Source organism: Pinus tabuliformis, chromosome 8, assembly GCF_031772625.1.
Source record: "Pinus tabuliformis cultivar Carrire ecotype Pingquan chromosome 8, CPIR1, whole genome shotgun sequence".
Taxonomy (NCBI): Eukaryota; Viridiplantae; Streptophyta; class Pinopsida; order Pinales; family Pinaceae; genus Pinus; species Pinus tabuliformis.
The window spans coordinates 747409546-747434363 of NC_142294.1; the positions used below are offsets into that span (position 1 = coordinate 747409546).

Consider the following 24818-nt stretch of genomic DNA (forward strand, 5'->3'; position numbering starts at 1 on the left):
TATTGTAAAGAAGCAGGAATAAAGAGGGAGCTTATTGTTCCCTACTATCCTGAACAAAATGGAGTGGCAAAAAAAAAAAGAATATGACAATTGAAGAAGGTATACGAACAATGCTCCTTGATCCAGACTTACCAAAATTTCTATGGGGAGAAGCAACCATGACATCCATCTATATTCAAAATAGAAGTCCTTATAGAGTTCTTGAAAATATGACACTTGAGGAAGCATTCACAGGGAAGGAGCCAAGTGTGGACCATCTCTGAATCTGTGGGAGTCTTGCCTATATTCACATTCCAAAGGACAAATGAAAGAAGTTAGATTCTACAAGCATCAAAGGGATCTTCGTTGGTTATGGTCTCTCCTCAAAGGCATATAGAATCTACATCAAGCAAGGGAGACATATTGAAGTAAGCAGGGCGTTATATTTGATGAAAATCATGCCTACAAAAGATCCAAGGACATTCTATCGATTCTGACGATGAAGATCTACCTATATTTGAAGAAGAAGAAGTACAACCCGACAATCCATCTACAATTCAAGAAGAAGAGAAAGGACCAAGTGAGGCTATTCAACTTGTGATCATACTGACACAAGGAAGAGGCCAAATTGGTTAAAAGCTACTCTTAAAGATGCTGAAGGACATGGACCTGCAAAAGGAACCTTTAGAGAAAGCAAAAGGCCAAAAAGATATTATGGATACGCTACATATATGACAAAACAAATTGAAGCTGAACCATCTACATTGGAAGAAGCTGCTCATCAAGAACTATGGAAGAAAGCTATGCAGGAAGAATACCGATCCATCATGAAGAATGGGGTTTGGGAAATCGTTCCTAGACCCAGTGACAAATCGGTTGTCACCTCCAAATGGATCTATAAGATCAAGCACATCGTTGATGGAAGTATAGACAAGAACAAATCTAGATTTGTTGCAAGTGGTTTCTCTCAAAAGGAGGGCATAGATTATGAAGAAACCTTTGCACCCACTGCAAGGTATACTACCATTAGATCTTTGGTTTCATTGGCTACTACAATGGGATGGAATATCCATCAAATGGATGTGAAGACAATATTTCTGAATGGGACCATCGATGAGGAAGTATACATTGAGAAACCTGAAGGCTTTGAAGTAAATAGCAAAGATACTCATGTCTATAGACTCAAGAAGGCCCTATATGGTTTGAAGCAAGCTCCTAGGGCATGGTATGCAAGAATGGATGCATACCTTCTAAGAATTGGGTTCGTGAAGAGTTCCGCTGATCCAAATCTCTACATCAAGGTTGTGGATAATGAGCCAGTCATTATTCTATTATATGTGGATGATCTATTCATTATAGGTGTGGAGCGAAGGATACAAGAATGCAAGAAGATGCTGGTAGCCGAATTTGAGATGAAGGATCTAGGACTGATGCACTATTACCTAGGTCTAGAAGTATGGCAAAATCCTGGGGAGATATATTTGGGGCAAGGAAAGTATATCATCGATTTGTTGCAAAAATTTGGGACGATGGATTCCAAGCCCATGACTACTTCTATGATCACCAATCTCAAGAAGTTGAGGAGCTCGGATCCTACCTCCTATCGTCAGTTGGTGGGTTCTTCGATGTATCTGGTAAATACTAGGCCGGATATATGCTTTGCTGTGAACATTCTTAGTTAGTTTCAGTTGGAGCCTCGTCATGATCACTGGATAGCTGCCAAGCATATATTGAGATATCTTCATGGCATTATACATCACTGCTTGAAGTACAATAGCAAGGAAATCAAGCTAATTGGCTTCACAGATTCTGATTGGGGTGGCAGTGAGACCAATGGTAGAAGCACTACAGATGGATGCTTTATTTTAGGATCTGCCATGATCTCATGGATGAGTGGAAAGCAAGATCCCGTTTCTTTGAGTAGTGTTGAAGCTAAGTATGTGGCTGCATGTGAAGTAGGAAAGGAGGTTGTATGGCTGAGGAAGCTTCTGACATGTTTGTTCGAGAAGCCTTTGGATCCTATTGTGATAAACTGTGATAATCAAATTTGCATCAAGATGTTTGGAGATCCCGTGTTTCATGCTAGGACGAAGCATATCAACAATAAGTTCCACTACATTAGGAACTTGGTGTAAGATGGGATCGTGAAGCTACAGTATGTCCCGACAGATGATCAGGTAGTTGATATACTAACAAAGTCTCTTCCTAATAAGAAGTTTGAATATCTTAGAAGCATGCTTGGTTTAGTTGATATTGTTGATCTTGTTGATGATGATAAAAGTTTGGAAGAGATTTGTTGAGGCTTTGTGTGTGAGACACATTGCCTGGAAGGACATCTGGCCAACACTATGTGTTGATGTCTAGTTCTCGAAGTAGGGAGGGTGGCATTGGTCATGGAGCTCTGACCTCGGATACACATCTAGATCCCTGGGTTGATGGTTAGCAAGTAAGCTTGATGGTACCTAGAGAGGCTAAAAGCTTTAGTCCATCTTAGTCCCTCCTGGATAGATTGCCCTGGTCAGGAATCTATTCCATGGCATTGCAAGTGCCTAAACATAGATTGCCCTGGTAAGGAATCTAGACCATGGCATTGTGGTGCCTAAACTCTTCATAGTTCATATGGTTTGAGATCTTCCTTGTACTTGTATATGTTTTTATGAATACCTCCCTAGTTAAGAGGGAGTGTTGAAAAATGTAACTAGGTTCGGTCTTCATAAATGTATTCGAGTCATTATGTAATGTACTTATCAAAAGTATGAAAAATAATTTTTTTATTATTATCACAATGACTTATTAAAGGATGGGTTTCATGCTTGCGTCATCATGTTTTAGGTCAAAGTCCCCATTGAGGACTTTTAGGATTTATTTTGAGTCATTAGGGTCATTGTCCATTTAAAGAGACCCTTCTTGGGCTTTTGAACCATGTAAAAAGATTTATTATTGAGTCAAATTAGGTATTTGACACCTACACACCAAGTCGGCCTCAAGAAGATCAAGTCGACCTCAAACAGGGCAATTCAACCTCACCTCAAGCCTATATATACAAGGAGATCGAATTCATTTGGAGCACAATCTCACTCACTCATAAGTTCGATATCCAAAAGAAAGAGTTGGAGAAGCGCGAAGAAGGAAGAAGAGGCTGAAAGAAGTGTGAAGTTGGAGAAAGAGGAATGAAAAGAGAAAATCAAAGTTTTGGGCTATCTCTCTCTCTCTCTTGTTTGGGTTTCTCTGGGAGATCAAAGATTTTCTTGTCTAGTCGAAGCTGCTGCTCCTGTGATTTGCTGGGTCGAAGCGTTGTTGCTTCAAGGTTGAAATTCTGGGTCGAATTTGCTGGAAGAGGAGGTTGACTTGGTCATTGGAGAAGGTTTGTGTCTAGGTTGAAGAGTCTCAAGAAAACTATTGAAGGAAGAGATTTTGATTGGGTTTGCCCCCAGGTAGGGGTTTTGCCCTGGCAGAGTGCCTACATCTCGTGTCTTGTGTTTTTGTGATCTTCATATACTCATAATTTGGTAATATGAAAGATAATACAACAAATAAGTAAAAGAAGGCAACATAATTCACAAATAATTATCACGAAAGAGAAATCTAACCATAAATCTATTAGCATTGATTTCTCAACACACAGATCACTTCGGGAACACTTCCACACTTGGGTTCGAGCTATTTGTTTTGGATTTTAATCAACTTGCATAGAAACCCTAGGTTCTATCATTTCAGCTCATTATATGTACTCTTTCCTTGGAAATTTAATAAAATGGTTTAGTTTATAATATATACTGTTGGATTTATTGTGTGTTTTAATTTGTGTTCTTGGCTTGATTCATTTAACTGTTCATAGTTCATTGCTCGGTATTTGCTGTTAATTTCCATTTAGGAATATTACAGATTGTGTGTGCAATAGGTGGCTGGAGGGGGATGTTAACTCCCTCAAATCTTCCACATAACTCAGCCAAACTAGACTGCCTTTAACAATCCAACTTGACCCCTCTTTTTAGCTATAAATGGTCCTCATTTAGTGGGATTTGGTCCCATTTATTTTCTATTGGAAGGGACAATTTGTCCCTCCTATGTGGCAACCCACTCAACCTTCTTATGAGGCCTTTAGCTTGACTTTGAACTTGACTTCAATTTCCATGTCACTTGACTTGCCTCCTTGACCTGGAAGACCATTTTTAATATGTCCCCACTTATTAATTTTTTGAATTTTCTTGCCCTTTTATGGTCACTTTTGGGCAAAAGTGGGTTTTCATGGGGAAATCATCATTTTTGGACCCCCGAAGTGGATACCAAGAGAATGTTGGTACTTTGAGCATGAATTTTGAGCACCCACATGCCACCAACATTTCCTATGACCACTTATTTACATCATTACATAGAAAATTAATTAAAAATCGTGTTTCGCACGACTTTTTAATTATTTAAAAATTCCTAGAAAGGCCTAGTCAAATTCCATAATATACATTTATCCTAGTCATTAGTATACACGCTAGGTCTAATTATTAAGATACACTCCAACTTTGGAGGTATATGAGTGAAAAAAATTGACTAGTTATTTATCACTAAAAAGCGAAAATAATTAGTCAAGTGAAAAAAACACTCTAGAGTGGACTCACTTAGTAACCAGGTCAAATTGCCTAAGTCTGTTACATAAATTCATCATGCTAGTGTTCATTTATTACAATTCCCCCATTGGGGTACAAAATTTTAGAGAAGAAAGAGAGAGAGAGAGCAGAGAGAGAGAGGGAAGATGACCTACTGGACTTTTGATCTTATGAAAAATTTCCTTGGTGCCATGTCCACTGGGCACTTGTAGTCTAGTTCTTTGCTAGGTAGAAATTAGCAAGTAACAGATCTCATACAAAAAGCTAATACAATTGGTGATATAAATGAACTCATCTGGAATGTTGATATAAATAGTGACACATAGGAACTACTAGATAAGATTGATACAAAATATGATATAGAGGATCTTATCCAAAAGTTTGATGTAACATGTGATACTGTTGAAATCATGCAAAAGATTGATGCAACTCTTGACACACAAGACAATATACAGGTGGTTGATGCTCATTGTGATACAAAAGACCTGATGGATAAGGAATCATAGAATGAATTGATGAAGGAAATAGTGATTGAAGATGATTCACAAGAAGAAGCAATGAAGCAAAAGAACAACATCAAGAGTTTCCTGAGATATTTGTCAGACCTTATGAAGAGTTATCATTCAATAGAAATCGACATGGCTTGGGACTTGAGAAAGGAAACATTTTGCATATTTTGGATTACTCCAAACCAGTTCAATTTTTGAGTGTAGGATTCCTTAAAGATGTCTAGAATCTTAAAACAAATGTCAACATTGTCAAAGAGTTGGTCACATGGAGAGTTAGTGTTTTGATTTTCATCCTTGTCTCCATCGTGGGAAGACAAATCATCGATCAGAAAAATGTTGAAAGCAAAAGTAGCTCAAGAAGACAATTCATTATGGATGGATAAATTCTTGGAGATGGAATCTACAAGTAAAGGAGTTACATAAGCCTTACCACCTAATCAAGACATAAAAAAATTCTATCAAGCAATTATTCCAGATTATTTTGGGGATGGCTCAGATCCAGTTCTATGTGTTCTTTGAAGTCAAAGATGGTACTCTCCACACCTCAAGGGACGGGAGGGGGGGGGGTAAGCAAAATGATAAAAAGAAACTCTCCCACACCTTTTAAGTGGGGTAGGGAGTAAATTGATGGAGTAAAAATGGTAGTGGTAAACCAGAAACCACGACATTATTCAAATCACATTGTTTAGTGGTCATCCAAAATGACCACATTGTTCAAGTCAAAGTGTTTAGTGGTAAATCATAAACTAGCAATACTAATAGAATATAGTTAGTGGCCAACTACAAAAACCACAAAATGAAGTGAAAATGGTTAGTGGTCAACTATGTTGCACGAAACTTCTAGTAACCCGACGTTTCGGGTCGTACCCATACCCGAAACTTTGAAACTCCATTGAAACTCGGCCGAAACTCGACCATCATATAATGATCTATGAGAGTTAATATAGACTTGGTTTTCCTTCAAAATTGTCATCTATGGGTGTTATTCCCCTTTTTCTTGCAAGATAATGTGTTATTCACTTATTTATAATTTTTTTTATATGTTTATATACATATATGATGTTTCAACTAATGTTTCGGCTAACGTTTCCATTTTTGGGAGGTGACGTTTCTAAACATACCTGTTTCGGAAACTCTGAAACGTTTCAGCGTTTCGTGCAACCTAGGTGGTCAACCAACAAAACCACCACATATAAAGAATCCAAAGCTCCAACTTGGATCCTTTCAAAAATGAATTATTGAAGAAGAAAATGATCCAAATCTCCAGCTTGGATCTTTTCAAGATGAACTATCGAAAAACTCTTCACCTTGCACCTGACAGGGGGGGATATCAGCTATTAGGCCTCAAGATTTGAAGTCCTTCCTATCAATCATAAATTCAATCAACATTTGGGAATTCCAGCATAACAACCAGTCTCCTCAAAATCAATGACAATCAGAAAGAATGGAAATGTTCAGACATGGTAGCTATTCACTTCCAGATGAATTGGCATTTTTCAGACATATCTTCATCGAAGCTCAGTCTAGCAGTTTCGAATTGAAGATGACAAAAGTTATTGGTATCATTATTCGGAATTCTGATTGAGTGGGGAATGTTAGATTGACTCCCTAAACAATCACAAAGTTCAAGACCACATAGATGTGAGTTGTAAACCTTATCTTTGATGAGGTGTTGTCTTGATCCACTGATGAGTTGTCAGTGACATCTAGATCTAGAATGGTCCATCGATATACTATAAATTCAAATCTAGAGATCAATGCAATGTTGTTGAAAACAACATTAGGGCCTTTTACGACAAATATTCTTGTTATCCTACTTGTGCCAATTATTAAAAGGAGTTGGTTTTGGCACTTCCTTTGTTCATTTATATCATTGCAGTTGTTGCATTCTGATTGGCTGGCTTTTGCCACTAGTGGACATTAGTAGATAGATTTAGGTTGATAAAGGATTAGGGTCAAATCTGACAATTGTTTAGCAAGGTGGAAGAGACTACAATATTTAGAAGCAATACTGACTCGCAGTTTTGTCCAATAAGAATGCCAAGAAGGTTGAATGTTGGCCTAGCTGAAGTAGGCAATGCACCAACATTTTGTCCTTGGATGTACATTTGAAATGCACTTCCTTGGTCGGATGAGTAGGTTTATGATTACTTAGTCCCATATACTACTTTTTCTATGCATAATTATCGCTTGTCTCCACATCCTTGGTGTAAGGCCCCCAGGTCATCATCGCACATTGGCGAGTCGGGCACGCACGTCGGGCACGTTTAACTGACAAGTTGAGGACAAGTCGTCATGGGCGAGATGAGTCGGTCGCACAAAACCGACGAGTTGGCGGTGGGCTCGCTCGATCGACGAGCTGGGTCAACCGAACGAGCCACGGATGCACCCACAAGACGAGTTGCGAAAATGACTAAGTGTGGGTGGGCGAGTTGGCAAGTTTATATGGGGCTAGCGACCAAATGTATGGGTGCCCCTACACTTGGGCCGACAAGTGAAAAATACACTAAAGTGGTGAAACGGTGGGTCGGCTTGGTGGTAGCAAGCCCCCCACCCAAGGTCGATGAAGTGTATAAGTAAACATGGCAGATGAGTGGACAAAGGCAACAAGTCATTCCATCGAACCAAGCAAAGGGGAGTCCAAGTATTGGGGCTGACGAACCTTAGTGGAGGTGTAGGAATGTGGCCGCACAGCAGGTTGAATAGTGTTGAATGGACATCATAACTGGCGGGCAAGAGGGCCGAGTTCGGGTGGCAGTCATACCGCAGGTGGGCGGGCGAACCGCAAGTCGGCGATCAGGCAGGTGGCAAACAACAGGGCGGTTGACACATGGGCGGGCGGACCACTGTTTGCAGGTTGGAGTGTGGGCATCGCAGATAGTTGGGCAGGGCAACCCAGGTGGGCGGTGCACCCGCGGCAAGCTTGAATGGGGAGTCGGGTGGGCGGTGCGCCCGCGTTGGAGTTTGAACAGGAGTCGGGTAGGATGACCGGGCAACAGTTATGACGAAGGATTGGCATAGTGCTCGGGCACAATAGTGCGGTGGTGTTGGCAGGTTTGCACGGTGCAGCGGTCGAGTTGGGTAGACCGGCTGAGCTGCACGATAGCCACTCTATTGTAAATTTTATATAACTCGGTTGAGCTTGTCTCCCGAGGAATTTGTAAAACAACATTTATGAAAGATTATTGTATATACTTGTGTATTGTGTCTCTTGCATATGGTTGAAAGTTTAATGTTTATTCCGCACATTAATAAGTAAAGATGATGAAAGATGAGAATGTTAGGCGTAGTCCGGAAAATAACTTAGAAGATAAAATGTTTAAGTGTTTAGCCGGTGCTACACGTAGACTAACTCGTGAAAAAAGAGTTGGGGGCGTGACAGATGGTATCAGAGCAAATTGCAGAGACCAGGTATGTATGCAGTCTGAAGTTTTGGACAGGAAATCTTGGATTCACAGTTTGGGGTTCCTAGACTTGGAGGTTCATGGCAAGACCATCCAAGCATTGGTGGACACAAGTGCCACACATAACTTCATGACTACACGTTTAGCGAAAGAAGTTGGGCTGCAGATTATCCCTTCAGATGTGGAGGTCAAGGTAGTGAACTCAAGGGCTAAAGTGGCTAGATTGGCAAGCGAAGTGCCAATTCGAATTGAAGACTGACAGGGTCGGTTGGACTTCACGGTGATGGAGATGAACAACTTTGACATGATATTGGGGCAGGATTTCTTGAAGGGCAATAGAGTGGTTATTGTTCCCTTTTTGCGATGAGATTATGCTAATTGGAGGCTCACGAACTTGGACTTTGCCTACTCATAAGCAAAGGAAGGAAGTCAAGGTGCAGCATGTTTCTGCACTAAGTTTGGAGAAGGCTATGCGGGAGTCAGATGTAGAGACATATGCGACAGTCATCAGAGAAGTTGATAGCGATGATGGAGTGGGGATGCTTGTTCCAGCTGAAATTTCCGAGGTGCTGGCCAAGTATGCAGATTTGATGCCTGATGAGCTACCAAAGAAACTTCCACCAAGGCGTGCGGTGGACCATAGCATTGAGCTAGAGCCAGGGAAGCAACCTCCGGCGAAAGCTCCTTATCAGTTGTCAGGACTGGAGTTGGAGGAATTGAAACGACAGTTGAAAGAGTTGACTGATGCAGGTTTCATAAGACCTTCAAGGTCCCCATATGGAGCTCCAGTATTATTCCAGCGGAAGAAAGACACAAACGAGCTACGGATGTGTTGTGATTATCATGCTCTTAACAAGCAGACGATAAAGAACATGTATCCTTTGCCATTAGCTGTAGATTGCTTCGATAAGCTTGTGAAAGCCCGAGTGTTTTCCAAGCTAGACTTGAGGCATGGGTACTATCAGGTGCGGATAGCGGAAGGAGATGAGAGGAAGACTGCAATTGTGACAAGGTATGGAAGTTTTGAATTCCTTGTTATGCCATTCAGGTTGTGTAATGCTCCTACCACATTTTTCACTTTGATGAATGATGTACTACATCCATATTTGGATTCGTTCGTAGTAGTATACTTGGACGACATTGTGGTGTATAGTGATAACATGGAGGATCATAAGAAACACTTGGCTTTGGTGTTTGAGGCACTGAAGAAGAGTCAGTTGTACTTGAAGAAGTCGAAGTGTATGTTTGCCTAGACCAAGATTCCGTTCCTTGGGCACATTGTGGGCCAAGGGCACATATGGATGGAGCCGAGCAGAGTGAAGGCGATAGAGGATTGGGCTGAACCGAAGAATGTCCATGATATGAGGGTGTTTTTGGGGATGACCAACTACCAGTGAAAGTTTGTAGAGGGGTACTCCAAAGTGACCTCGTCACTGACAGACCTTTTGAAGAAGGATAAGCGATGGAATTGGACGGAGAAATGTCGGATGGCATTTGAAGACTTGAAGAAGAGGATGGTTTCAACACCGATACTGAAGTTGCCTGACTTCGAGAGACCGTTTGAGGTACACATAGATGCTTCGGATTTTGCGATAGGAGGAGTTCTTATGCAGGATGGGCATCCGGTGGCGTATGAGAGTCGGAAGTTGCAAGACAGGGAATGAAGGTATCTGGTTCATGAGAAGGAGATGATTGCAATCATCCATTGTTTATAGGTATGGAGGCATTACTTGATTGGGAAGCCTTTTGTTGTCAAGACTAACAACGTTGCAACGAGTTATTTTGCATCACAACTGAAGCTGTCAGCGAAGCAAGCTCGTTGGCAAGACTTCTTGGCAGAGTTCGACATGACTATTGAGTACAGGCTGGGTAGACTCAATGCAGTTGCAGATGCCCTTAGCAGGAAGGGACAGTTAGCCGCACTTGAGGAGGAAGAAGATTGAGCAACACGAAGTAGGAGTTGGGTACATATGACCAAGGAGATGCAAAATAAGCTCAAAGCGAGCATTGAGACCGATACTCAGGCGTAGAATATTATGAAGCAGATAAAGGAGGGGAAGACACGAAAGTTTTTTCTCTAAGATGGACTCTTATTCTTTGGGAACCGACTTTATGTTCCAAAGACATCTGGACTTAGGAGACACCTTTTGAAGGAGTGCCACAATTCTCCATGGGTTGGCCACCCAGGGCAACGTTGTTCTTTGGCATTGTTGGAGAGAGGGTTCTTTTGGGAGAAGATGAGGGAGGATGTAGAGGAGTATGTGCACACATGTATTATTTGTCAACAAGACAAATTGGACACCCAGAGGCAGGGAGGATTGTTACAGCCTTTACCGATTCCGGAGAGACCATGGATGAGTGTTTCGATGGACTTCATTACTTAGTTACCGCAGGTGCAGGGGTATAATGGGATTATGGTCGTGGTTGATCGTTTTTCCAAGTATGCCGTCTTCATTCCAACGAAGATACCTTGTGGAGCCGAGAAGACTGTGGAGTTGTTCTTCAAGAACATAGTGAAGTATTGGGGAATGCCATTGAGCATTGTGTCGGACCAAGATCCGCGATTTATAGGCAGATTTTGGACCACATTGTTCAAGTTAGTCAGGACAGATTTGTTGATGAGTTCGAGTTACCATCCGTAGACAGATGGGCAGACTGAGTGAATTAACGCATTTCTGGAGGACTACTTGAGACATTATGTGACGACTGATCAGAAGAATTGGCTTGAACTCTTGGATGTAGCTCAGTTCAGCTACAACATGCAGAAGAGTTCTGCAACAGGGTATAGTCCATTTGAGTTGGTGAATGGATAGTTTCCAGTTGCTCCTCATACCGTATTGACGAGAGGTTTCTTGAGGAGTCCTCATGCAAAGAGGTTTATGACAACATGGGAGGAGACCTTGGAGTTGGCATGGTTGCGCTTGCACGAGGCTGCAAGGAGGATGAAGAAATGGGCAGATAAGGATAGGCGGGATGCACACTTCAGTGTGGGAGATATGGTTTTTCTCAGGATTACTAGATCAGTTTCAGCCACTGAAAGGGACTGCGAGATCTTTGACGAGGAAGTATGAGGGGCCATTTCGAGTGAAGAAGCGAGTGGGAGAAGTTGCATATGAGTTGGAGCTTCCGAACCACATGCATTCAAAACATCCTGTTTTCCATATCAGTCAGTTGAAGAAGTGTTGACTTGATGTAGACCATCCAGACAGGACAGAGCCACCGAGAGGGCCAGCCATGATTGTTGATAGACCGAACCTTGTTTTGGAGAAGATCCTGGATCTTCGAACGATAGGTCTTGGGAGTAACATGTGACGAGAATTCCTCATTAGATGGAAGGATGCACCAGAGGAGGATAGCTGGGAGATGGAGGACTCACTGTGGAGGTGGAAGAAGAAGATTGCGAAGTACGACAGGAAGCTACGGAGGATAGCTGGATTGTCAAGGACGACAATGACTTCCGGTGGGGGAGGATGTAAGGCCCTCGGGTCATCATCGCACATTGGTGAGTCGAGCGCGCACGGCGGGCGTGTTTAACCGACGAGTCGTCATGGGCGCGCGATGGGCGAGATGAGTCGGTCGCACAAAACCGACGAGTTGGCAGTGGGCATGCCCGAATGACGAGCCAGGTCAACCGAATGAGCCACGAATGCACCCACGAGACGAATTGCGAAAATGACTAAGTGTGGGTAGGCGAGTTGGCGAGTTTATATGGGGCGAGCGACCAAATGTATGGGTGCCCCTACACTTGGGCCGACGGGTGAAAAATACACTAAGTGGTGAAACGGTGGGTCGGCTTGGTGGTAGCAAGCCCCCACCCATGGTCGACGAAGTGTATAAGTAACATGGTGGATGAGTGGACAAAGGCAGCAAGTCATTCCATCGAACCAAGCAAAGGGGAGTCCAAGTATTGGGGCGGACGAACCTTAGTGGAGGTGTAGGAATGCGCCCACACAGCGGGCTGAACAGTGTTGAATGGACAGTGTAAGTGACGAGCAAGAGGGCCGAGTTTGGGTGGCAGTCGCACCGCAGGCGGGCGGACGAACCGCAGGTCGGCGGATAGGTGGGTAGCAAACTGCAGGACGGTTGACACACGGGTGTGCGGACGACTGTTTGCAGGTTGGAGTGTGGGCGCCGTGGCGAGCTGGGCAGGGCGACCCGGGTGGGCGGTTCGCCCGCGCTGGAGTCTGAACGGGAGTAGAGTAAGATGACCGAGCAACGGTTACGACGGAGGATTGGCATAGTGCTCGGGCACAATAGTGTGGTGGTGTTGGCAAGTTTGCACGGTGCAATGATCGAGTCAGGTAGATCGGCTGAGCTGCACATCAGCCACTCTATTATAAATTTTATATAACTCGGTTGAGCTTGTCTCCCGAGGAATTTGTAAAACAACATTTATAAAAGATTACTGTATATACTTGTGTATTGTCTCTCTTGCATATGGTTGAAAGTTTAATGTTTATTCCGCACATTAATAAGTAAAGATGATGAAAGATGAGAATGTTAGGCGTAGTTTGGAAAATAACTTAGAAGATAAAATGTTTAAGTGTTTCGCCGGTGCCGCACGTAGACTAACTCATGAAAAAAGAGTTGGGGGCATGACACTTGGTGTATTGTAAGATTGTTCTTGATACACCTTTTGTTCATCTAATATGCCTGTTAGTGCCTATTAGAGGTCGTGGATTGTGTTAAAATACTTTAATTACTTGTTCTCCTCCAGCTGGTAGAGTTTGTCAAGATTTGCATAGGAGAGCTGGTGGATTTTTACTTTCTTTCTAGTGAAAGCCAATCCAAGAAAATTGAGATTAAATTGACTGCTGAGCTGAAATGGTGGTTTTATATGTTTCTTGTACATTTTCCCTTGAGAAGATGAAAAATAAATAAATAATACATCTATTGTACCTTGATCTCTTTATGCAATCTTGTGATTTGCTTGAAGCTTTAAATTTTATTGTAGTTATGCAGAGATTGCAAATTTTCTGTTTTTCTGATGGTAAACTTTATTCTGTGCTCATCATGCCTGGAGCTAGGTATTTGCTAGACAGACCACGTGTCAAACCTGTTGTTCAAGATCCTTCAAATGAAAAAGCTCGTCTACTAATTTTATCAGAAAGCATCAAAGATCCAGGTAAAATGTCATGGAAATGGCAAATATGGCTTGTGATTTATATCTTTAGAATATTTGGAACATGCACAAATCTGTTTAAAGAATGCTTTGAATATATTTGTTTATGCATCTCATCCTTCTTAATTGTGGTTATACTAGTTCATTTTTAACTTCAAGAAAGGAAAATACTCTCAGAGAATATGTCTAATATTTTCTTTTAGAGGATCATGTCTAGTTCTGAATTAATGAAGTGAAGGCACTGGGATTTTTTTTTTTTTCGTTCTATAGGTTTCCACTTGAGAATAGAACAAATACAAATGGACACTGGTGTATTCATCGAAGGCCTGGGTTTAGTTGGGCATCCTCCCACCCATGAAATTTCAGTTCAGTTTATAGAGCCCAATTTTTGGATAAGTTGTCACCATGCATTTGTATCAAATATGAAAAATCATTTCAGCAATCATTGTCACTGTTTACATCTGAACATTTGATAAACACTTTGGAGAAGGGAATATGGAACACAAAGAATGATGTAGACTGCTTTAAAAACACTAGAAATTGTTAATTTGGAATTAACTGGAGTGGTCAGGCCAATGTCAGGGAAAATTTTAAGGATGGAAATTTATCTTAAGGTTTAGACACTTTGGTGAATCTCACTAATCCATATTATGCAATATGTAAAATGTTTGACAATATTTTTGTAAAAATATTCAAATTTCTAATAATTTGATATAATTTCTATGTTGACTCCTAATCTTTGGGATTAAGAAAATCCATGTAAATATTGTAAATAGCAAGATAAAATAAATTGGAAGTTGAAGAGACATTGGGAGATAAATCCCAATAGTCTCCCTCTCCTTGTATATATTCATGTTTTTTCTTAATGCAAAAGCACAATTCATTCATGAAGTTACTCTCCTGACTTGACACTATATAAATTTTTGGCAATTTTTAAGGTAAAATTATTTTATACCATGAAATATGGGCGAACCATTTTAGAAAAAATGGAAATAAGCGAATTTTTTGTGTGGAAAAAGCATAGAAAATTAGCCCACCTTTCCCTAACCATTGTTATCAAAACTTGAACTAGAACTGAACTGGTTGAATCCAAAATCACAAACTAGACTGGAACTAGGAAAAAACTGATTGGCCAAAAAATACATAAAATATTCAAATATTGATTTGAAAAAAAAGATTCATGTACAGCAATGTAAATCTAAACCATTATACACCAAATATGCAAAGTTTTGTAATGTATATAGCATGCAATGGTGAATACAGTAAAATGACACCAACTGCAATATATAATTGAACCAAAATAAAAAGACAAAATTCTATGATATTTCCTTCAGGTATTTCATAGATTTACTTGTTAAAATTGGCAACTAGGGCCAAACTCCATGTGGGTCATATTATTTATGGCAGCTGATATTTTTCTTGGATCCCTCTCATCGAGAGGTGTAGGACTGATCTGAAGATCATCCAATTCCGATAGGTATTCATGGAGTTATAAATTTATTTGTGTTATAAGACAATTCATCAAGGTTGGCCAGCAACTAAATAACACCCACATGTGCTCAACGTTTTAGTATAAAAAGAGGTGGCTAGCTAGTCATTTGTACACAATCTTGTTGTGTTCTCTTCCTCTCCACTTGTCTTTGGGTTTTGGTGGGAGGATAGATCCTAAGAGATATGCTGCCCTAGATGCTGCCATGGGGAAGAAAGATCTACGCAGCTCCTAGAAGATGATGCCCTAGAAGAATTGGAGCATGGCTGAATTTTGATGTTTGGATTGGAGTATTTTTATCTTGGAGCTTCTTTATTGTCAAATTGTTCATGTTTGGATATGTTCTATTACATGTAAGTACACACTTTTAATGCTATTCTTGTTTTACTTTTGTCATATACAATGAATGCGATTTTCGCTATAATAAGGCTAATTGCTGCATTGCATAATTGCAAATTTGTAGAATTATTGTTTTTATATAGCATCTCTCAATGTTTGGGCCATGTATGTGAATGAAATCTCCTAGGGATAATTCCATCGTGGAATTTATCTTGATAATCCATCTCTTTTGCCAAGCGAAGTATAAAAGCTTTGAGGTCTCTTCCTCTTGCTCTAAAAGCTAAGTGAAGAAGTCCTTAAGGCCTCCTTGACCGAAATACAAGTTCCTTTCTCATCATTCTCCTAGACTCCATTCTCCCCAAGGGATTAAGGCACTAGTACTCCAATAGGTGATCACTCAAAGAATACTTTTCTTCACCTTTCTCTCTCTCTTCTAGGTCTAGCCAAGTTGGGTCACTTAGGGCATCATTTTCTCGACAAAATAGGCCAATAAAAAGTTTGATCTCCTAGCCTCTCCTACGCTGGTGTGTCCTCAAGGCCTCCTCCAATTTTGAAGCCATTCCGACGGTGGAGTTGTGAGATAACCCAAGCCCTAGCTCTGAGATCAAACTTTGCCCTAGTGTTCTCAAGGCTAGTGCCTCATCGGATAAATATATCTTTAAGTGGATATTCTTGCTTTGATCCTTTCCCCTTCCTTGTCTGGGTTAAAAACACCATTGGTTGCTAGATTCTTCCCCCTTAACCTAGACTAGGTCCACTTGGTCTTGTGTGGTCCCACACCTTTGAAAAGTCAAATCTTCAAGAACCATTCAAGAAGTCAAGTTCAATAAGGATTTCAGGATTGGGAAACTCCTTCATAAGGCATATTCCTCTAAACCTGACCCTCAAATCCTCACCTCCTTATCCTAGAAATCTTTATACTTTGCTTAACAAGCAAGAAAACTCTATTCTTAAACACCTTCTAGGAAAATGATTATAAAGGTTAGTTTACATCCATTGTTTGATTCATCCTTCACAAGTGAGATTCTATATGCTGGGTCTCCTCCCATCGGTGAAAGTTCGTGAAGAGTAGGGAGTCTTAGTTGAGGTGACAACGGGCTAAGCCTCCATCGTTGCCCTTTGATCTAGCAGTTGCCCTTTAGGAGTTCGTTTTATGTCTGCTGCTAGTTTAAGCGGTAACATGCTTGTTTTGGTTGAGCTTTGCATGATTTTTCCTTTCTTCATTCAGATCTTTTATGGTGACATTTGGCAGGCTATTCATAAGTTGGGAAATACAAATGTATATAGATGAGATGGAAATGTAAGGGGGTTTGTGAAAAGTGTTAAGCATGTAGGTGATCACGCTACCCACCTTGATCCCTAGTAGTACCTAGTGGCCTAGGTCAAGACACGCTTATTTGAGGACAATTATGTTCCCCCATGGTTAGATGAGACAAAAAGGTAAAGTTTTTACTTAGTTATAAATAATAAAGGTTCATATCTATGTCATAGCTCACTTTACAAACAAGTCAGAATTATCAATATCATTCTATGCTAGGAAACAACACTCGTAACTATATTAACTAAAAGAAGTCATCATGGAGTAACCTCTGCTAGCACATGTGAGATGAGGTGTCTAGGGAATAGGAACTAATATATTACTGCAGGATGAATCTGAAGCACAGGTTGTATGATGAAGTTTAAGAGAGAACCAGGCTTGGATCTGAAAGGCTGGAATAGGAACCTCGTACATGCAGCAACATCACGCTCGTTAGTGTCTCTAAGGTAGTTACCTTGAGGGGGCAACAGAAAGCATACTTGCTTTGCTGCTATCTATGATTTTGTGCATGCATGTGCATAATTAGATATGCATGCACGATTCTCATATATTCTTATCTTTTATTTTCATGCTGCTTTGAACTGTGCAACTCTAGGAACTTTCTATCTAGGGAGTTTGCCAAATTATATTGTGACAAAGTGTTTGGAAGACTCCCTTAAAGTGTCATGACCTACAAAACAGCGTTCAAAGAACATCTATCTTGGTTGGATGACGTAACCTTCATTATGAAGTATAAGAGGTATGCTGAAGACCTGGAGGATGGTTGTTTTGTGCATGTATTTATCTTGTGTGTGTCTTCTATTTCACGTCCATGGGATGTTCGTCTGCACATATTCTATTTGGTACTAAAAAAACATACTTCATTTGTTGCTATCTATGATTTTGTACATGCATGTGCACAATTAGATATGTGTGCTTTATTCTCAACAATTAGAGTCAAAAATTCAGCATGTCCAACAAAATCTCCCACAGGGCAGAATTCTTTTGACCCCAGAAAATTGTAATACCTTCAAAATGACGTTAGAGAGACTCTTTGAGAAGGAGAAAATTACAATTCACAGCCTTCATAGTCATGAATTAACACATTTAATTCAATGCGCACTTGCAAAGTGCAAAAGAACAAAAATTAAGAAGTCTGAAACAAATTGCTTTTCGGTTAATGCTTGGTTTGACGAGGAATGCAAAAAGGCAAGGAGAATGTGGAAAGAGTCAAACAAGGATAACATAAAGCTCAAATCTTACAAGCAATTATTAAGCAAGAAAAAGGCTAATTTCATGGTTTCAAGGAGGGAAGAACTAATCTTCCTTGGGAAAAATAATCCCAAATTATTTTGGAAGGAGCTCCAACCGAAAAAGATACAAATTGGAAATAATATTACAACTTCTAAATGGTTTGACTATGCAAGACAACTCTATGAGCAGGTTCCCAAGGTTGACCCTCCCCCCTTGGTCAACACTGATACTAAACTCTTCACGGTACAAGAGGTAGAGATGGGTATCAAGAAGTTGGGTGTTGGAAAAGCAAAAGACTTAGCTGAACTCCAAGCAGAATATCTAAAGTGGGGCTCAAAGATTCTTGCACCTCACATTACAAAATCTTCAACAACATCATACAACAAGGGTTCCCCACAGATTGGACAACTAGTTTGGCAATACCTCTTTTCAAGAGCGGTGACATCAATAATCCCTCCAATTATAGGACCATCATGATAAACCCTTTGTTTGCAAAGCTATTTGGAAGAATGCTAGAAAACAAAATTAGCAAGTGGGCAGAAGAAAGAAATAAGCATGCTAAAGGGCAAGCAGGTTTTAGACCTAAGCATTCCACAGTTGATCATTGCATAACTTTAAGGCACATCATTGAAAAAGTTTGGGAGAAGAAGGAAGAAGTCTCTTGTTGCTTTGTTGATTTCAGAAAAGCGTTTGACTCGGTTCCTAGGGATAAACTTTGGCAAAGAATGGAGGAACTTGGGGTTCCTAAACACTTGAGAGCAGCTGTGCATAGGCTGTATGAAGAGGTGAAAGTCAAAATTAGAACTTTAGCAGGCATTTCTGAAAGTTTTAGAAGCGATATCGGGGTCAAGCAAGGCTGCCCACTGTCTCCTACCCTTTTTGGTTTATATATCGACAAGCTTGAGGAGTGGTTAAATTCGCAAGGGGGTGGTGGTATCTATTTGTGCAAGTTTGTTATAAGGCTTCTTTTGTATGCAGATGACCTTATTCTGATTGCTAAATCGGCTCTTGGTTTGAAAGAGCACTTACTATCCCTTGAGCATTTTTGTAGAAGTGTGGGGATGCAAGTCAATATCAGCAAAACAAAAGTAGTGGTCTTCTCTAAGAAAAGAAAACATAACCAACATAAGTTCTACTTTGAAGGCAACATTCTAGAAGAAGTTGCGGATTACAAATACCTCGGAATTGACTTCAACAAAAATCTAAGCTGGAATGGTTGTAGAAAGAAAAGAACTTTGGGGGGTTGGAAAGCATTTTATGCTTTTCAAAATAGATGTAGAGAGGCAGAGTTATGGGACTGGAAGACCACTCAAACTCTTTTTGGGCTTCTAGTGATTCCAATGATTCTATATGGTTGTGAACTGTGGGCTAGCAGTACTTCCGACATGCAGTGGAGACAAATTGAGAAAATTCAGAAGCGTTTGATTACAAACAAATTTAAGATTAAAAGTGCAGTGCCTTATGATATCTTGTTAAGTGAAACAGGGACTTCTCCTATTGAAGCAATTGCTATGGTGCGAGCCATAAGGTATTTAAAAAAATTTGAGCAAATGGAAGAGGGTAGATGGCCTAAGGTTGTCTTTAATGATAGATTGTGCAAGAGCAAAAAAACTTGGATGCATCAAAATAACAAATGGTTTAGTAAATGGGATATTTGCTTGAACGCGTGCCCCATAAACAGCAAAGAGATAAAAAATTTTGTTATGGAAAAGTTCCACAAACGTACTTGGGAGAAGGAGCTAGGAAGAAAGAAAAATTACTATATTGAAGTGTTTAATCCCACTCATAATCATCAACCAAAAGCATACATAGAGGCCAATATCTCTTGGAGAGCCAAAATTCTTATTGCTCAGTTAAGGACTAATTCTCATCAACTCCGTTGTGAAACAGGGCACTGGAAAAGGCCAAAGGAAGTGTGGGAGGAAAGGGTATGCATTTTTGTTCTTCCGGAAAAGTGGAAACAGAAAAACATTTCATTTTAGAATGTGAGGCCTTCAAAGACAACAGGGAAAGTTATGCAGATACGCTGGCAGCTAGCTCTTGGGATAATCTATATAACGAGGGGTTTGTCGAGAAGACGGGAGCATTTATTGTGAAGCTTCACAAAAAAGGGCCGAATACATCAAGCAGATGAAGAAGCAATCTGTCCCATAGGCTATCTTTAGCCTCGTGGACGTTAAAATAATTTCTTTCTTTCTTTCTTTCTCATATATTCTTCTCTATTCTTTCCATGTTGCCTTAAACTGTGCAACTATAGAAATTATTCTTTTCAGGGAGTTTCCAAAATTATACTCTATGACAAAAGTTTTTGGATGGCTCTCATAAAGTGTCATGAACTATAAAACAGAGTTCAAAGAACATATATCTTGGGTGAGGTAAGGATTAAAATCAAGTAAGTCAAGAACTCCATCTCAGGAATGGAATGTGCTCGAACTAAAAGAATCTGTGTCCACCTCCATTACTGTAACAGGAAGCAGTGGCTAATGGGAGATAAGGGCAGGAAGAACTAGACAAGGAATTTTAAAGTTCATAACATTCCTTCTAGAGTTTAGATTTCTCTCTCAGAGTGAGGATGGCAGGGATTTTCCAAAATAGAGAGAGTTGCCTTGTTGTCTGTTGGTATTGAGAATCGAGATGCCTATTGTAAACAGTCAAATTCTACTCCGATTGGCTAAAGACTCGTCTGAAAATGAATCTGAATTATTGTTGATTTACATAAATATTGGTTATGTTTTTATGTGTAACCCTGATGTACCTCTGCCCCCTCATTCAAAAAGTGTTTTTTCTGTATCTGCAGCATGGCAACTTAGGCTAAAAGTATGTCGCAGTGCATCCTGACAACCACATATGTTGTCAATAACTTGGAAGTATAGAGTCTAGACTCTAAAATCCCTTACATATTGACTTTACTTATTTATATTTTCTAATTATAATGTTATGTTCTACCGTTTATCCTTGGTAGTTTTCTTGTATAGTTGCAATCTGTAAAATGCAAGCCATAGAAGACAAAAAACAGTTTCTCCTTGATTGCCCAATTTAGGATCCCGTTAGAAACAGATACTCTTATAGTTGTAGTTAAATTGAAGTAGGGAGGATCATAACCGTAATGTTCAACTGTAGTATTGAAATATTAACATGACATTTTTTATGATATTTTGGTTAACTTCTGATTCAATTTGATTCTCTATTCTGTTGAAAAGAGGTTTTATAAACTAGATTAGTCCAGTGTACATTAAATGAGAACAAACACACAATATAAGCTTCTGAAATATCCCTCTTAGAGGTCTCGTATGTCTTCTTAGCCAGACCCTCTTAGAGGTCTTATTTCATATGTGTTCTGAGGCAATTGTTCTTAGAGGTCTTTTATGACTAGTTCTTATGTTAAAACAATTTGGTGTTCAAGATGACAAAAAAACTAAATTTAGTATCAATAATGGTTATACTTATTATGTCATTGTACTTTTTTTTTTCCCATTTTTATCAAGTTATATTTTCTACTCAGGTGATCTTGGTGTGACTCTTAACTTTTAATTTCTGGAAAATAATATATATGACATGTTGACAGATTAATCAAATACAGCCTTAGGAGCCATATAATAAAAGCAGTCTGCTTCTTGGATCAGGGTTAAAATTTATTGCACTGTCAACAGTCGAGATCTTGTGCCTTAATTGTCTACATCTGTTCTTGTTTATAGTGCTTCGTGCTATTGAAATCAGTATTTAGTTCCACTACTCATGCTATTAATGCTTTTAAAACAGGCTTATTTGAAGTACCCGCTGACAAACTGGAAGCTATAAAGGAATTGTGTGATATTAAAGTGGTCCCATATTCTTTAGTACTTGGATACATGTACTGGACAGCTGGTAAGTTGCTGAGAACTTTGTTATGATTGAGCAATTCAGATATACAACTGTTGTTGGGTATACTTAGAATACAAATAGAACTCTATCTGATCAAATGCCAATGCAGCCTTGTAGTCTCAGTATTTGCTTCTAGAAATTTGGCTTTGCCAACATGGCAAGAGTGATTGCCAAGTGAACTAACCTTGGTGACATGAGCTGCATCTTGAAACATCTGTTTTTTGAATTATTAGGCAGTAGGCAAAATCTCAGGACAAACAAATTGGTTGTGCTAAACATAATTTATTGGCTTTTCTTCTGGCTTACTTGTCTAGATTTGTTATGGTTTTATTTTCACATCTTTGTACAAGAAGTGTCGTAGAATTTGAGTTGTCTTAAAAGGAAGTTTGATAAAGGGGACTTTATTAATAGTCACTGGAGCCAGAGCAATTGTGTGAGGTTTTTGGACTGCCAAAAATGAACTTTCATTGCCAAAGAAATCCTATTTTTGGCTGGTTTCAAAATGTCTAAAAGGCCATAAATTCTTACTTTATTTTCCGGTATTTACTATTTAGCCAGATCTCTTTGAGAAAGGCTAGCAGTTGGATGAATATGGATTCCAGTGATTATATTATTCATGTGATGAATGATTAATGGTAGCAAAGAGGCTATAGGAATCTCATGAAAATGTAGTGGATGTATTGGATCAAGTGATTCGTACTTAGGGAAGGATGGATCCTTAAAACACTACAATTATTTTTAGGATTTGGAACAGCCATGATAATGACGATGTTCTTATCTGGCCGATTAACTATAAATATGCTTCCTAGTCTCTTTAAACATTCTGGTGATGTATAATATGAATCATGAAATGCACCTCATAGAAATACGAAGAACAACCATCTTCATTAAAACGAGTGAATATCCAAGAAGAAGAGGCCAATGTTTTTAAATATTAACATAAGGTTAAAATACAGAAGAGGGTGTTGAAACATTGTAGCCGCGGTCTGTATTTAAGTCAACAAAATCAAAAGGAATTAAATGGATATTTTATTCTTCATGTAGGCTCTAAACTGGACAGGTCGGCCCCACCAAGAGAAGGGGTTTGACCCTTGGTCAAAACCCACTTGATAAGACACATATAAATTGACAAAGAGGCCTCCTCATTTGGCATCATCAACTTGACTTCTCTCAAGCAAATCTAATCTTCTGTTCACACGTGCAAAGGAGGAACAAATCTGAAGTTTGACCAGCAAACATTGACTTTGTCCAGCGTTGACTTTGATTATTTCTGGGTTGAATAGACCAAATATTTGACTGTCATTTGGAGCGAATATTCTGGCATCTTTGACTGAAGAAGTTGCCCAAATTTCTGGGCTGATTTTCTGGGCGTTGACTTTCTGTGTTTCTCTTTGACTGCAGGTCAAACAGTGCTGTTTGACCAAATTTTCTGTGTAGCAGCATGGCCGAAATTCATCCCCTTTGACCTCAGTTGACCATGAGCAGCGGCACGCCGAATTTCAGCCTCTTTGACCAGATTTGACTTGTGAGCAGAAGTTTGAATTTTTCTCTCCTTCATCTGGTTTGACTTGGAATTTGGTTTGGTCAATGGAATCATATTTTGACTGGAAAATCAGATGTACATATTGATTGAATTGTACAATTTCTCCTAAGAAAAGATTTGCTGGGTTTTTCTCTGGTTTGCATTTTCTCAGGATAATTTTTTGTGTCTCTTGTACATCATTGTTTTATTGTGATCTCTACTACCCTACTGCATTTATGGTTGAAATTTTCTGAAGTGTAATTGCTTTATGATTTGAAATGTGCTAAACAAATAATTGTATCATTGGAAGTAATTATCTGGTAGAAAATTTGTGCTTGTTTTAATTGCACTATAAAAATAAACAGAGAGCTGCAACAAGATGGAGTTGGGGAACAAAACCATGGCAACCAAAGAAGAAAAGAGTGGTGATTTGAGTTGTCTTTGTTAGCTCATTAGTGTTAGATAGTAAAGATTCCATCTTAATTTGTTAAGCCAATTTTCATTTATTGAAATGGTTTAAGATTGATAGCTGAGGGATGAGATATATTAATCCCATGACAATGATGGATTTATAATCCAAAATATCCAGGACTACAAAATGTTGGCTGTATGTAACAAAATATCAAGAACTGCAACAGACATGGAGGGATCACTTTAATCACATATTGACGAAGTGACATAAGGTTGAAAGACATTGACAAAAACAAGGAATACATTTGTTTCGAAATCTTAGACAACAACTTAGCACCTTCATGGTAACCTGTTACTTTGCCTCTCAGAAGTCCGATTTATACAAGAGATATGGACTAAACAACAAGTAACCATACTACTACCTACTAAATGACATAGTAGAACTCAGACAGAAGGGAGACATAACGTTGGTTGGGGACTTTAATAGGAGAACAGGGAACCTCCAACTAGCAAGCTTCATAGAATGTACACACAAGCCTCCCCTTTGTCTGGCCAAAGATGTTGGAACATGGAAGAGAGATTCACCAGAAGCAAACAAGGAGATCACCGTTTGTGAAGAAAGTTTACACACGTGCATTGTGCACAATATCATTATCTGCAGTTGACTAACTTGCTGGAAATGCTTGGGAGAAGCCATGTGTTACACTCATAATGTTTAAGTGTTGTGGATTCCTGTAAGCTCTACTCCATTCTGCATTAGTGGCATGAGTTAGGTCCTGTTCTAAACGCTAGGTGGATTTCTCTGGAATCAGAGAGCCCTTAGCTTCAGTGGTTGCAAGGTGTTTGGTGGGTTTGAGTTTCCTATAAGCTCCAGGTAGTTGCTTGGTTGGTGATTATCAAGGTATCCCCTCCAAAGCCCAGCTGGGAAAAAGTGGTATTTCTGATGGCCTTTGCCCTTTGTAACTTGAAGTCAGAATCAGTGAATCACATCTCGTGGGAATGGTTCTTTGTGAGATTAGGTTCATTTTCA

General features: G+C 39.7%; 1 protein-coding gene across 5 annotated transcripts in view; it reads left to right on the forward strand.

Annotated features, from left to right (window-relative positions):
* LOC149237750 (S-adenosyl-L-methionine-dependent methyltransferases superfamily protein) overlaps positions 1-24818 on the forward strand; it is a 277949-nt gene that overhangs the window by 99238 nt on the left and 153893 nt on the right. For 2 of the 5 annotated variants that reach the window (XM_089372762.1, XM_089372761.1), the window contains 2 exons: positions 13521-13618; positions 21754-21858. In XM_089372762.1, coding sequence (XP_089228888.1) covers positions 13521-13618; positions 21754-21858 — 203 coding nt within the window. Of the gene's footprint in view, positions 1-13516; positions 13619-21753; positions 21859-24818 lie in introns of all 5 variants that reach the window. The other 3 variants (XM_089372765.1, XM_089372764.1, XM_089372766.1) reach the window with 2 other exon arrangements.